The 12,116-nt window shown below is 38.7% G+C and overlaps 1 protein-coding gene across 1 annotated transcript in view; it reads right to left on the bottom strand.

Annotated features, from left to right (window-relative positions):
• The window catches only part of TRDN (triadin), a 354,043-nt gene that overhangs the window by 255,854 nt on the left and 86,073 nt on the right, over nucleotides 1–12,116 (bottom strand). The window contains exon 6 of the mRNA XM_049874135.1: nucleotides 2,003–2,080. Within this exon, the coding sequence (XP_049730092.1) occupies nucleotides 2,003–2,080 (78 nt within the window). The remainder of the gene's footprint in view (nucleotides 1–2,002; nucleotides 2,081–12,116) is intronic.

The raw sequence follows: 12,116 nt of genomic DNA on the forward strand, positions 1-12,116 counted from the left end.
GTAGAGCTATTGGGGTCCCTGGTTGGCACAATTTACACTCAATTACTAACTGAAAGGTTGGCAGTTCGAACCTACCCAGTGGCACCACAAATTAAAGGCCCAGTGATCTGCTTCCATTAAGATTACAGCCAAAAAAAAAAAAAAAACCCTACAGAGCAGCTCTACCCTGTAACACATGGAGTCACCACGAGTCACAATCAACTACATGGCAACAGGTTTTAGTAGGGCTATTGAGAGGGAAGGTGTCATCTTTTCCAGGGTTTCAGCATCTCCATGTTTCAGCCTTCCCCAAAGCCATCTCCACTATCTTGTTCTCCCATTTGGGATCATCAGTAAGAACTTGGACATTTATAGTAGAAGTACTATGCTAGGCTATCCAGGACACAATTTACACAAGGTTGTGGGGCTGTGGTACTGTAGATTACCTTATACAAAAACAAACAAACAAACAAATACATGGCTGCCGAATCGATTCCGACGCGTGGTGTCCCCATGTGTTACAGAGTAAAACTGCTCCATAGGGTTTTCTTGGCTGTAACCTTTATGGAAGCAGATTATTTGGTCTTTCTTCTTCAGAGCTGCTGAATGGGTTTGAACTGCCAACCTTTATGTTAGCAGTACAGTGAAATCTCATACAAAAAATTCCTTTAATTGGCAGGCAGTAGATAAAAGCATACTTACAATACAGCATTTTATTTCTGCTTTTCAATTTGGGCAAATCACCTGCAACTTTTGCAATTTAAGGGCAACAAATTTTCTTTTTTTTTTTTTTTTAACAAAAGTATTTAGTTTAACCACTGTGAAGTCTGCAAAAAAAAAGTAAGTAATACCAGATTATTTTATTTAGGTAGAGTACACCAAATCTGATGTTAATAAATCTGTATAAACCCAGTAACAGATGGGAAATGAACACCTGTTTCTAGAGCAGAGAAAGAAGATGGCTGTACTTAAATGCACTGAAACTATGACCAACTAAACGTTAATAAAAAAACAACTTTTTAACTCAAATTCTCAAATGGAAATACACAGTAAAGAAGATTGAAGCCTATTTCAACACTTCTGATTCCCTAAATGTTATAAAACCTTCTCCCTAATTGGAATGGTTCACAAAACAAGAGAACTTAACAGGCTATGCATGCTCTGGACTCATAAATCAGCTGAAAAGTAGCCCAAAAAGTAGACACGATCCTCTCAAAAATACCCTCTTTCTCAATAACTCAACAACTGCCAGGATCATTTGATCTTTCTTCAAGTGGGCACCATACATTGAAATAGACTTTTCATAAAATAAAATAAAATGTAAAACACGAAACTAATTTAAAAACTACTTTAGGAAAATATTGACAACTACCAAATTAATCTTCAGATAAAATTCAAACCAGAAATAGTGAAATAAAATATCAAAAAATCTAGCCTCATAGACATTAAATAATCTAAAAAAACAATAGTCTAAGGAAATAATCATGACATAATTTCAATAAAAAGAAGTATATGGTTGTTATGGATCAAATTGTGTCCCCTCAAACCATGAGTTGGAATCCTAAACCTTATGCCTATGGATGTAATCCCATTTGGGAATAAGGTTTTCTTTGTTATGTTAATAAGTCCATATCAGTGTGTTCTAATAATATGTAATCACTTCCGAGTTATAAGGAGCAGCAGACACATAGATAAGCATGCACAAAGGGAGGTGGGGGAATAGATGCCATGTGAAGATTGCCAAGGAACCTAGGAACTCTGAAGGCTATAGAAACTGAGACAAGGATCTTCCCCAAGAGCTGATAGTGTCTTCCCCTAAAGCCAGTGCTCTAAATTCAGACTTCTAACCTCCTGAACTGTGAGAGGATACATTTCTGTTCTTTAAAGACACCCAGTGATAGTACTTCTGTTATAGCAACACTAAGAAACTAAGACAATGGTCATCTAAAATCTGCAAGTAAAGAAGGGGACATGTAAGGGAAGGAATCAGTGAGTAAAAACATCAGTGAGATTAACTCCATACCTTTCTTTTCAGGTTTTTCTTTTTCTTTTCCCTTTTCTTTTTCTTTTCCTTTGGGCTTTTCTTTTTCTCTGTGTGTAACTGTAAAGAAATGGGTAATGCTTTTCATTTAAAGAAAGAGAATAAATGATCAGATGATTGCACGGCAGTCTTTGATGTCAAAAACTCATCTGCGGCTTTCTGAAATCTACCTTTAATTGCCAAGAGGCTTTACATTAAGCTTTACATAGAGGTTTTGACTTCAAAATCATTACAGGTCTATTTCTTTCTATTTCTCTTTTTACTTCAGATTTCATCAAAGACTAGTACCAAAATGAGGTCTGATTACAAAGATAAGACTACCCCTTAGCTTTTCCAAACCTTCAAACACTAGAGGAAAAAAAAAAAAATGCCACATGCCAAAGAAATCTAGCTTCGATATTGGATGAACACCACAAATATAGAGAAAAATAGAGAGAGAGAAGCTTTTAAACCTGGACCAAAAACAAACTAAACAGAACGTATTAACCCTCTTAAAGAAACATTGTACTCTAAAAGTTTGTGAAAACACACTAGGATGAGACAAGGATCATACTGAATCTATTCAAAGGTAATAAAATTTAGTTTGAGGAATTATCCGATTAATACAACAGGCTTCAAATTTAAGTCATAATCTTACCTCACACTTTCTTCACGATCCCAATTAATGGCTCCTCCAGTTGCTCAAGCCAGGAACATGGGCCTTACTCAGATTTTTCTTTTTGGTGTTTTCTATTTATTCACCAAATGCTTTCAATTCTACCTTATTAATACTGCTCTTACCTACCTTTTTTCTCCAATATTACATCTCCTGCCTATCACTTATTGACGCAAAAGTATAGAAAGAGTACCTGCTATGGGCAATAACGCTGCTAGGGGTGTACCCTGTCGTCATGGTGTCAACAACCTAATGGATGATAGATATTAAACACGTATCTACAAAGGTAATTAACTGCAGTTGGTATAATTGCTTTAAAAAATATTCAGGGTAGCGTGCCAATGTGTAAAATGGAGCCTAATCTTGTCTGTGTATTGGCAAAGACCTCTCGCTAAAAGTGATATTTAAGCCTGTGAATGATGAGAGTAATTGCCCTACTAAGGGGATAAGAAAGGAAAAGGAGAAAGAGACTATTTCAAAAAATTGGAGCATGACGTCCATTTGGCATCCAGGAAATACTGATGTCCTCACCATTCATTTCTTACTAAGACTGTTAGAATAACATCTGACAAGACCCCTGAACCTTTAGATTTAGGTTTTTCTCCCTCAGATGAAACTTTCTAACTTGAAAATTTGATTATATCACTCACTTGTTCACAACTTTTACTGTCTTTTTTATTGCTTAGCATGATGTCTGTCACATTGCACTTGCTTTACAAAACATAAAAATATTCCATTGCTCTAGTAATCTGACATTTTCTTACAAACTCAGTCTTACCTACCAGGCATTTCCCTTTGAATGTTACATTCCTAGAACAACAAAATATTTGTAGCTCCACACACACACACCACGTGTCTTCCTTATGCCTCTGCATCTCTGCATGTTTAAGCCTCCCACCTAGAATTCCCACACCCACATTTCCTCCATTCCTTCACCCTGTCACTTCTGGTCCAAATGCCTTCTCCACTGTAAAGTTTTCCTTCATCTCCACGTGTTCTAAACACTGTACCGTGCACACAATTTTATTTTAGCACTTAAGTCATAATACTGCAATTGTTCATAAGTCTGTCTCACAAGTAAATAAAATCTCTTTAGGGACTGCATCATTTTATTTTATTTTTGTATCCCTAGCTCATTGCATAGTGCCTGTCATATACCAAGCTCTAAATAAATATTGTTGAATGAACAAAGTTCCAAAATATTATGAAAAGAGCTATGAAACAACAATAGCAATAAGCTGGTTGTCCACTTCACTAAAGGATTTTTCAGATTGATGTGTGCACAGGCATAAGTGGGAAAATTAATACAAAATCAAGGGAGCAAGGGGGCTGAACTCAGACTTGAATTAGCTATGAAACTAGGTCTTTCTGTGGAAATGGATTTTCTAGTGAAAGTCTATATATTGATGATATGATACAGATGTAATAGGCAGTGCTTGCTAACAATATTTGAATTTTTTAATAATTTATTAAAGTTTCTTAAACTAAAACCTAGTAAGAAACAGGGGGTTGGGGGACCACTTTAGACCTGCCAGACATCATTTTGTTTTCCTTTCATATCCAATGGTTCTTTTAGGTGTTTCTGAGCTAATATGTTTAATACAAAGACCCCTCAAAGTAAGGGGAAGACATCAGCATTGACACATGACAAAAGACAGTTTATTGTGGTTCCTTTGGATCAATATTAATTAAACTAAAACCCAAAGGAAAATCTTGGCACGAGCAAAACCTCTTTTAAAGTTTCTCAAGGGGGAACCAAATTTGTGTGAGATAAACTATGCTTTAGGAACCCAGATTGGAAAGACCCCAGGAGATCACCTAATCCATGTCTCTGCCTCAATGAAGGACTGGATCTCACCCACCTCAGACATCTGGTTGTCCATTCCACCAAAGAATTTTCAGATTGACATGTGCATAAGCACAAATGGGAGAATTAATACAAAATCAAAAGAGCAAGGGGGCTGAATTCAGACTTAAATTAACATATAAATGCTTCATTCCTGTTACTCTGGGGACAATCTGGTTCCTTCCAGTCTAAATTTTGATTTACAGACACAGTGCTGTATGCTGGAATTTCATTATCCCCCTCAGAAACGGTGCCATAATACTGCCTAGTGAAGCAGCTGGACCCATGTGCTCTAGGGAGCTGTTCAAAATGGCAGACAGCCATGAAAGCTTCTTGGATGAAAACTTCAAACTTTGGCAAAGACTGAACTCAATACCAAGTTTCAAAAATACTTTCATGAAAACAAATGCACAGTTACTACTTTAATAATCACTCTGAAACAAAAATAATTTGCTACAACAATGGCATTCGCTTGTGCATCTATTTGCTTAGAAACCACAACCAGCAGTTTTCATATGGAAGAAGACAAAAAACAAACCTTCTCTGTCATACCAGCCCAGTTTGACAAGTTGCATCTTAGCCAGGACAGTTTTAGCTCAGGACAAAATAAGCTTTTTGCACCTGCTAGAGCTTAATTTGTTTGTCGTCCTTATTTACAAGAAACAAAAGTCCCCTCGGTATGCTGATAATTAAAAGCAAATGGAATCCACCAGTTGGAATAGCCCTGATGTTTGGCATATGAGTTGGCATGGCCCTGCTGTTCCCGCACTTGCCCAGACTCTGACCTTTCCTTGACCAGAACACTCAGCTCAACTCAACTCTGAAGCACATCTCTCGCCCTCCCCATATGATCCCTCTCCAGCACTCCTCAAGCTGTGCTCTGTGCTTTCACAGCGTGCTTGGCCCTGGCAGCCTGCCAGCCGGGCTGCGTGTCCTTTACTGAAGTGTCTCAGAGCTCACAGTGCGCCTGACCCCTGTGGTTCTTGTGCAGCAAAACACTCCCCAGGGGCTAAGCTACAGGCTTTGTGGGCCAAGTTGTTAGAGTTCTTTGCTGATCTCTCTGATCTAAGTTAGAAAATCAAAAGTTTTGGTGCCAATTCTTTTGAAGCAGAGATTTGTATAGACTATTATATGCTTCAATTCATGTTTAGCAAATAAACTTGATTAACCAAAGCTCTAGAACTAAACTTGAATTCAGAGCTAGTGGATGGGAGTAATAAATTATTCTGAGAAAACATACATTATGTACATGGGAAATATAGCAAACAGAGGAATAGGCGAGTAAAAATCATTACAGCTTTGTATTAGAAAAGACTTTACCTGTAATAGATTTTACTGAGTTTTAATTGATCAACTTTTCAGATTCCTCTTGCTTTGTGTGTGTGGCGGGGGTGGGGGGTAGCAATGGAGTAGTTTATAAATGATAAAATATGTGGACATTTCAAACGGCTCCATAAAATTCACATACATTCATGTTTTAATATATCACTTTTTATGAAAGAGCATCATATACATTCATTTTAAATCCTTAAAAAATCTGTTTTAGACCAGAAGAACTAGATGGTGCCCAGCTACAACTGATGTCTGCCCTGACAGAGAACACAACAGAGAATCTCAGATGGAGCAGGAGAAGAGTGGGATGCAGACCTCAAATTCTTTTAAAAAGACCAGGCTTTATGGCCTGACTGAGACTAGAAGGACACTGGAGGTCATGGTCCCTGGACCTTCTGTTAGCCCAAAACTGGAATCATTCCCAAAGCCAACTCTTCAGACAGGGATTGGACTGGACTATAAGACAGAAAATGATGTGGTGAAGAGTGAGCTTCTTGGCTCAACTAGACACATGAGACTATGCGGGCAGCTCCTATCTGGAGGCTAGATGAGAAGGCAGAGTGGGACAGGAGCTGGTTGAATGGACATGGGGAATACAGGGTAGGGAGGAGGAGTGTGCTGTCTCATTAGGAGGAGAGCAACTGCTGTATGTAAGTCTTTGTATGAGAGACTGACTTGATCTGTAAACTTTCACTTAAAGCACAATTTAAAAAAAATCTGCTTTAAAAAAAAAATTTAGCCACCACTAAATTGAAAATGCCAACTCTGTTACTCTTGGTCAGTATGTTTCTATGTGTGTTTCTTTCTTTCTTTGTAATTAATTTGCAGAGTTGCAGTTCTGTGCTAAGCAAGATGAAATATAAATTTTAAAAGACAATGATGAACTCAATAGAAACACATTCATGGGTAGAGAAACTTCTCAAAGATTTTGTTATTCACTCTTTCTAAGGGAAGAATTTAATAGAAGCACACAACTTAAGAACTGGTAGAAACATAAGTGATCAATTAGCCTGAATGCCTTTGACCATGAATCTGCATCAGTGCCTGTGATATTAATTGGAGAAGAAAACTATTATCTCTATTGTTGAACTCTTTCTCCAAAACTACGCTCTCTTACAGGTCGCAGTTCTGGTTCAGGCTGTAAACTAGTTCTTATGAGCCAAAGTGTGTTGATTTGGGTTCTCTAAGCATCTTACCTGCAATCTAACCTTGAATAAATAAACTTCACAGTTCTTTTTCATAATAAAATTACATTTATTTCTGAATTACTGTTCAGATTTGTCGTTTACCCTGTAGCAAATCTCATCTAATACACATTCTTTAAATGAAAAAATAGATACTTTAATTCCAAAATATTACTTTTATGTTCAAATCTGATTTAATTGTATGGGTAATTTCTCCTTCACCTGGGGCTAGTAGTCACGGGAAGAATTGCAATCTCTTTCTCATAAGTGAATAATCACTATGGAGGAGGTGGTAGTGTATAGCTGTGTATAGAACTTTCTGTTCTCATTTTCCAGGTTTATCTTTCACAGCTGCCAGAGAGGAAAAGTAAATATATTTTTCAGTTTAAGGATCAATCGAGTACAGCTAAGAGAGGGAAAAATAAAAGTTTATAAATTATAGGATGACTAAAATAATTTGTGACCTTTGAGAGCATTTTTATAAAGAGCTCCAGGATTTTTAGATGCATTTTAATGTCCTGTCCTCTTTGCCTTTTGAGTCTCAGCTTCAGCTAAATCACTTGTCAGCCTGTGACTCCAGTCATGCAGTTGTTTCCCAGAAAATTATGGAGTCAGTAGGATCACTGGGTGGCATAGAGTTTGCACTTGGCTGGTAACCTAAGGGGTGGCAGTTCGAGCCCACACTTTAAACACTGCACCACCAAGGCTCCTTAAAGAAGCTCAAGGATAACCCAATTTGTATCACATGCACAGAGTCAGGGGACTGTTTTTAAAAGGATGAATGAGTCTTGGTGGTTCAGCAGTTAAACACTCAGCTGTTAACCAAAAGGTCCATGGTTTGAAACCACTTAGCCACTCTGTGGGAGAAAGATGTAGCAGTCTGTGTCCTTAAAGATTACAGCCTTGGAAACCCTAAAGGACAATTCTACTGTGTCTTGCAGGGTCACTGTCAGTCAGAATCGACTCAATAGCAATGGGTTGTGTTGGTTTGGGTTTGATTTAGAGTACTAGCAGATTGATTGACTGGCCTGTTTTTGTCTTGTGCCTTTGAGTTGATTCTGACTCATGGCGACCCATGTGTTACAGAGTAGAACTGTCCCAAAAGGTTTAGCTTTGAAGGAGTCCTGGTGGTGCAATGGCTAAGCTCATGGCTACTAACCAAAAGATCAGCAGTGTGAACCTACCAGCAGCTCTCTTGGAGGAAAGACCTAGTGCTCTGCTCCTCCATAAAGATTATAACCTAGGAAAACCTATGGGACAGTCCTACTCTGTCCTTTGGGGTCACTATGAGTCAGAATCTATTTGATGGCAATGGGGTTCTTTGTACACCTTTAACCATGTTCCCAGTCAGTTCCTTGAGAGCTGACCTCTGACCTGGCTCTTATGCCTTCCATTTCAGGTTTCAGAGTCCACAACTAAGCCCCACACCACCCATTCTTCTAAGACCTTACCAGCCAACTTCAGTCAGACCTACTAAGCCACTGAGGCAGCCAGTTATCTCCCTCGCATAGCATGTCTCCTCCAGGGCATCTCCTCCAAGGTATTCCACAAATAATTCATCACATACTATGTGTTTACTTTGTTAGATCTCTCATTAGACTGGGTCTTATTCTTCACTGAATTATTAGTACCCAGTATGGCATTTGGCGCAAATAAAGCATTATGAATAAAATATTGTATATTATTGCCTAATGGCTAGGGCCAGTTTTTCCATTTACACTATATGTGCCCACTGACTGGTTCACTCTGATGCGGGCCATGTCCCATCCATCAGCATACACTTCTGCCATGTAAGCTTCCTTTCCATTTGTGAGGTTAGTTCTTCACCTGAACACCTGGTGGCCCGGGTGAATATAGTGGACACCTATTGTTCTGACTGCCTTGTAGGCCCTTCTTTTACCTAGCAGCTTCCTTGACCAAAGTTCTTTCATCTTTTTGTATGTTTACCTCTATGCTCTTGACTTTTCTAGTTTGTTTCACGCTACCAGTAAACTGACCTTTTTAATAAATAAGGAGCTCTGATGGTGTAGTGGTTAAGTGCTCAGCTGCTAACTGGAAGATAGGTGGTTCGAACCCAGCAGCCATGGGAGAATGATGTGGCAGTTGGCTTCCGTAAAGATTTACAGCTTTGTAAACCATATGGGGCCATTCTATTCTGTTCTATTAAAACCAAAAATGGAAAAAAGAAGCCAGACCCATTGCTGTCAAGCAGATTCCAACTTATAGTGACCCTATAAGACAGAGTAGAACTACCCATAGGGTTTCCAAGGATTGGCTGGTGGATTTGAACTGCTAACTTTTTGGCTAGCAGCTGAGCTCTTAACCACTGTGCCACCAGCTTAAATGTTACTTGAAGCTCAACAATTATATTTGCAATTGCACAAAAGACAAAGTAGTATACAATAAAAAAAAAAAAACAACTACATAGAAGATACAAAAACAAAAAAAAAATTTAATTAGTTTTCTTTGGATAATTTGATTGTGGTTATTTTATTTTTGCAGTTTCTAAATTGCCCAAAATAAGTCTGTATAACTTTTATAAAATAATAAATTTATTCTCTAAGATTATATGTTACAGATATTTTTTAATATGACTTTTACTATGAAATTCTTCAGTTGCCTCTGACCAAATAAATTTGACATTCCAATGGCTCAATTAAAGCTGAATCATTATATCCTCATAAATATATAGACTCTGAAATGCCAAATGTAAACTTTGTCTAGAGGAGTCAACTAGAGATTAACAAAATAGAGAAAATGAATGCTTCGTTCTTTAATTTAGTTTTTATTTAAACATTTATTGAGTGTGTTTTCTGTGCTGGATAGTTTGCTAGATGTTAGAATTATTTTGAATTTAATATAATTAATATAAGCACAAATTTAGAGCTGTAGGAACATTAGAGACCACCAAGCTGAACCTCTTTGTGGATAAAGACACACAGACACATAAGAGAGTGGCGGAGCTGTACTAGAACACACAGGAACTCAGACACAGTGCCTGTTCTCAGTGAGTTAGACCAATATATCCACAGTTAAAACATGTCCTCAAAGTGCTTTAAAGGGTGCACGCCAGGGCGTAGCAGTAATGTGTAAAAAGTGTCTAAATGACCCCAGGTAGGGGCAGCAGAGGAATCTTCTTAAAGGTATTGGCATTCTATCTGAGAATCAAAGAATAAGCAGGAGCCCACCGGGTGAGTGGGGCATTGGTGGTTCAGCAGAAGTCTCACCTTCCAGGGAAGCCTCATATGCCAGAGTTCCAAGTTCGATTCCCAGCAAATACACCTCGTGCACAGCCACCAGCCACTCATCTATCTGTCAGTGGCGGTTTGTGTGTTGCTATGATGCTGATCGAGTTTCAGCAGAGCTTCCAGACTAAGACAGATTAGGAAGAAAGGCCTGGCGATTTACCCTACGGATCACAATGATAGATCATGGGAATAGCACAGGACTGGGCAGCATTTCATTCCATTGTGCATGGGGGCAGCTAACAACAACCACATCAACAACCAAATGACTACACAGGAAGGGCCCGCTGACCAGAAAGAACAATGCACGTAAAAGCACAGAGTTCTGAGAGTGGTAGGGCTTGCTTAGAGACTACCCCATAGCTCAGTCTGCCTATAAGATAAAGGGTGTTGATAGGGTCAGGAGTGGAGTGGAGGTTAGGGAAGGTATGTAGTAAAGTGCATGAAGCTGGAAATTTGTAGAGGTATCAGAGATCGTATGAGGAGAGCATGATATGCCAAACTATAAAATGTGGCTTTTGTTTGTTAGGGACTGGGAAGAGGGGAAGCAAACTGATGGATTTAAACAGATGAGTGGCATGATTAGGATGGATTTGAGGGGGTAAAGCAGGGTAACCTGTTAAGAAGCTACTCTCATAGTCTGAGAGATGATTATGGAGGAGACAGCAGTGGGAGAAGAAAAGTGAGAGTAGATTAGAATTACAGCTAAGAGGGACTATGACAAGAGGCCAACAAGAATTCTGCTTTTGTCTTGAAAATGATCCAGAAGTCTATGACACAGGCTGTGAGCTCAAGTACTTTTAGAGGTTAGGCAGGAAAATAAACATCTACTCCAGGGGTGATAAGAGAGTGAACAAAAAGGGTTCAGGCACAACCTAAAGCCATCCAGGTGCAAGTTATTTTAAACACTCTACTGGCCAAAAGAAACCTCTGTGAGATTTACTTGAACTCTAGGCCGTGCGTCTCCTCTACGGTGATTCTAACCCTGGCTACTCTCATGAATCACTAGAAGAAAATGTCTCCAACGCTAGCCTCTTTGTCACTGCCCTCCCCCCCAATATAAATTGCTGCAGGATGGAGTCTGAACATAGGTATAGTTTCTAAAGCTCTCCAGGCGATTCTAGGCTCAGTCAGGCTTGAGTACCAAGACTGGCAAGTCACACAGGGATGGATTACTCAATCAAAAAGGTAGGCATGGGTTTACTTACTAATCTGTTGTTCATGATTTCACCTGTTTTTCACCACATCTGCACAATTTCACCTGTTTTTCACCACATTAAAGAGGCAGTGAAACCCATGTGAAATTGTGCACTACAGGTTAGTAAGTAAGCACAATTAAGCCTTACCTTCCTTACTGGTTAATCCACCCCTGCTAGTAACAATGACTTCTAGTTTCTTTGTTTGTTTTTTGTTTTTTACCTTGAATAGTTTGGGTGGATGGGAATGTCAATTACTAGGACAAAGGATACACAGGAATGAAGACATTTTGTACAATAGATATTGATCTGTACTTTGAGTACATTGAGTAAGTTTGTTAATCTGTGTGAAACCAGATAAGCCTTGTGGGAGGTTCCAAGACTTTCCAGATTCTCCCTCAACCTTTTCAAATATCAAAATGAATTATCTACTTGGGCTCCTAAATTGATTGTCGTCTTAAATTCTTTCATTAAAGTGAAAGGATTATTCAATTAAAAACACTTGAGGTATTCAAGACATTCTGAAGCTTTTGATTTGCAGTGTATGGTATATGCACAATACCAGAAATAAAACAAAACGGTTGCCTTCAAGTTGATTCTGACTCAGGTGACCCCATGTGTGCCAGAGCAGAACTGTG

The sequence above is a fragment of the Elephas maximus genome, chromosome 1 (genome assembly GCF_024166365.1).
Source record: "Elephas maximus indicus isolate mEleMax1 chromosome 1, mEleMax1 primary haplotype, whole genome shotgun sequence".
Lineage (NCBI taxonomy): Eukaryota > Metazoa > Chordata > Mammalia > Proboscidea > Elephantidae > Elephas > Elephas maximus.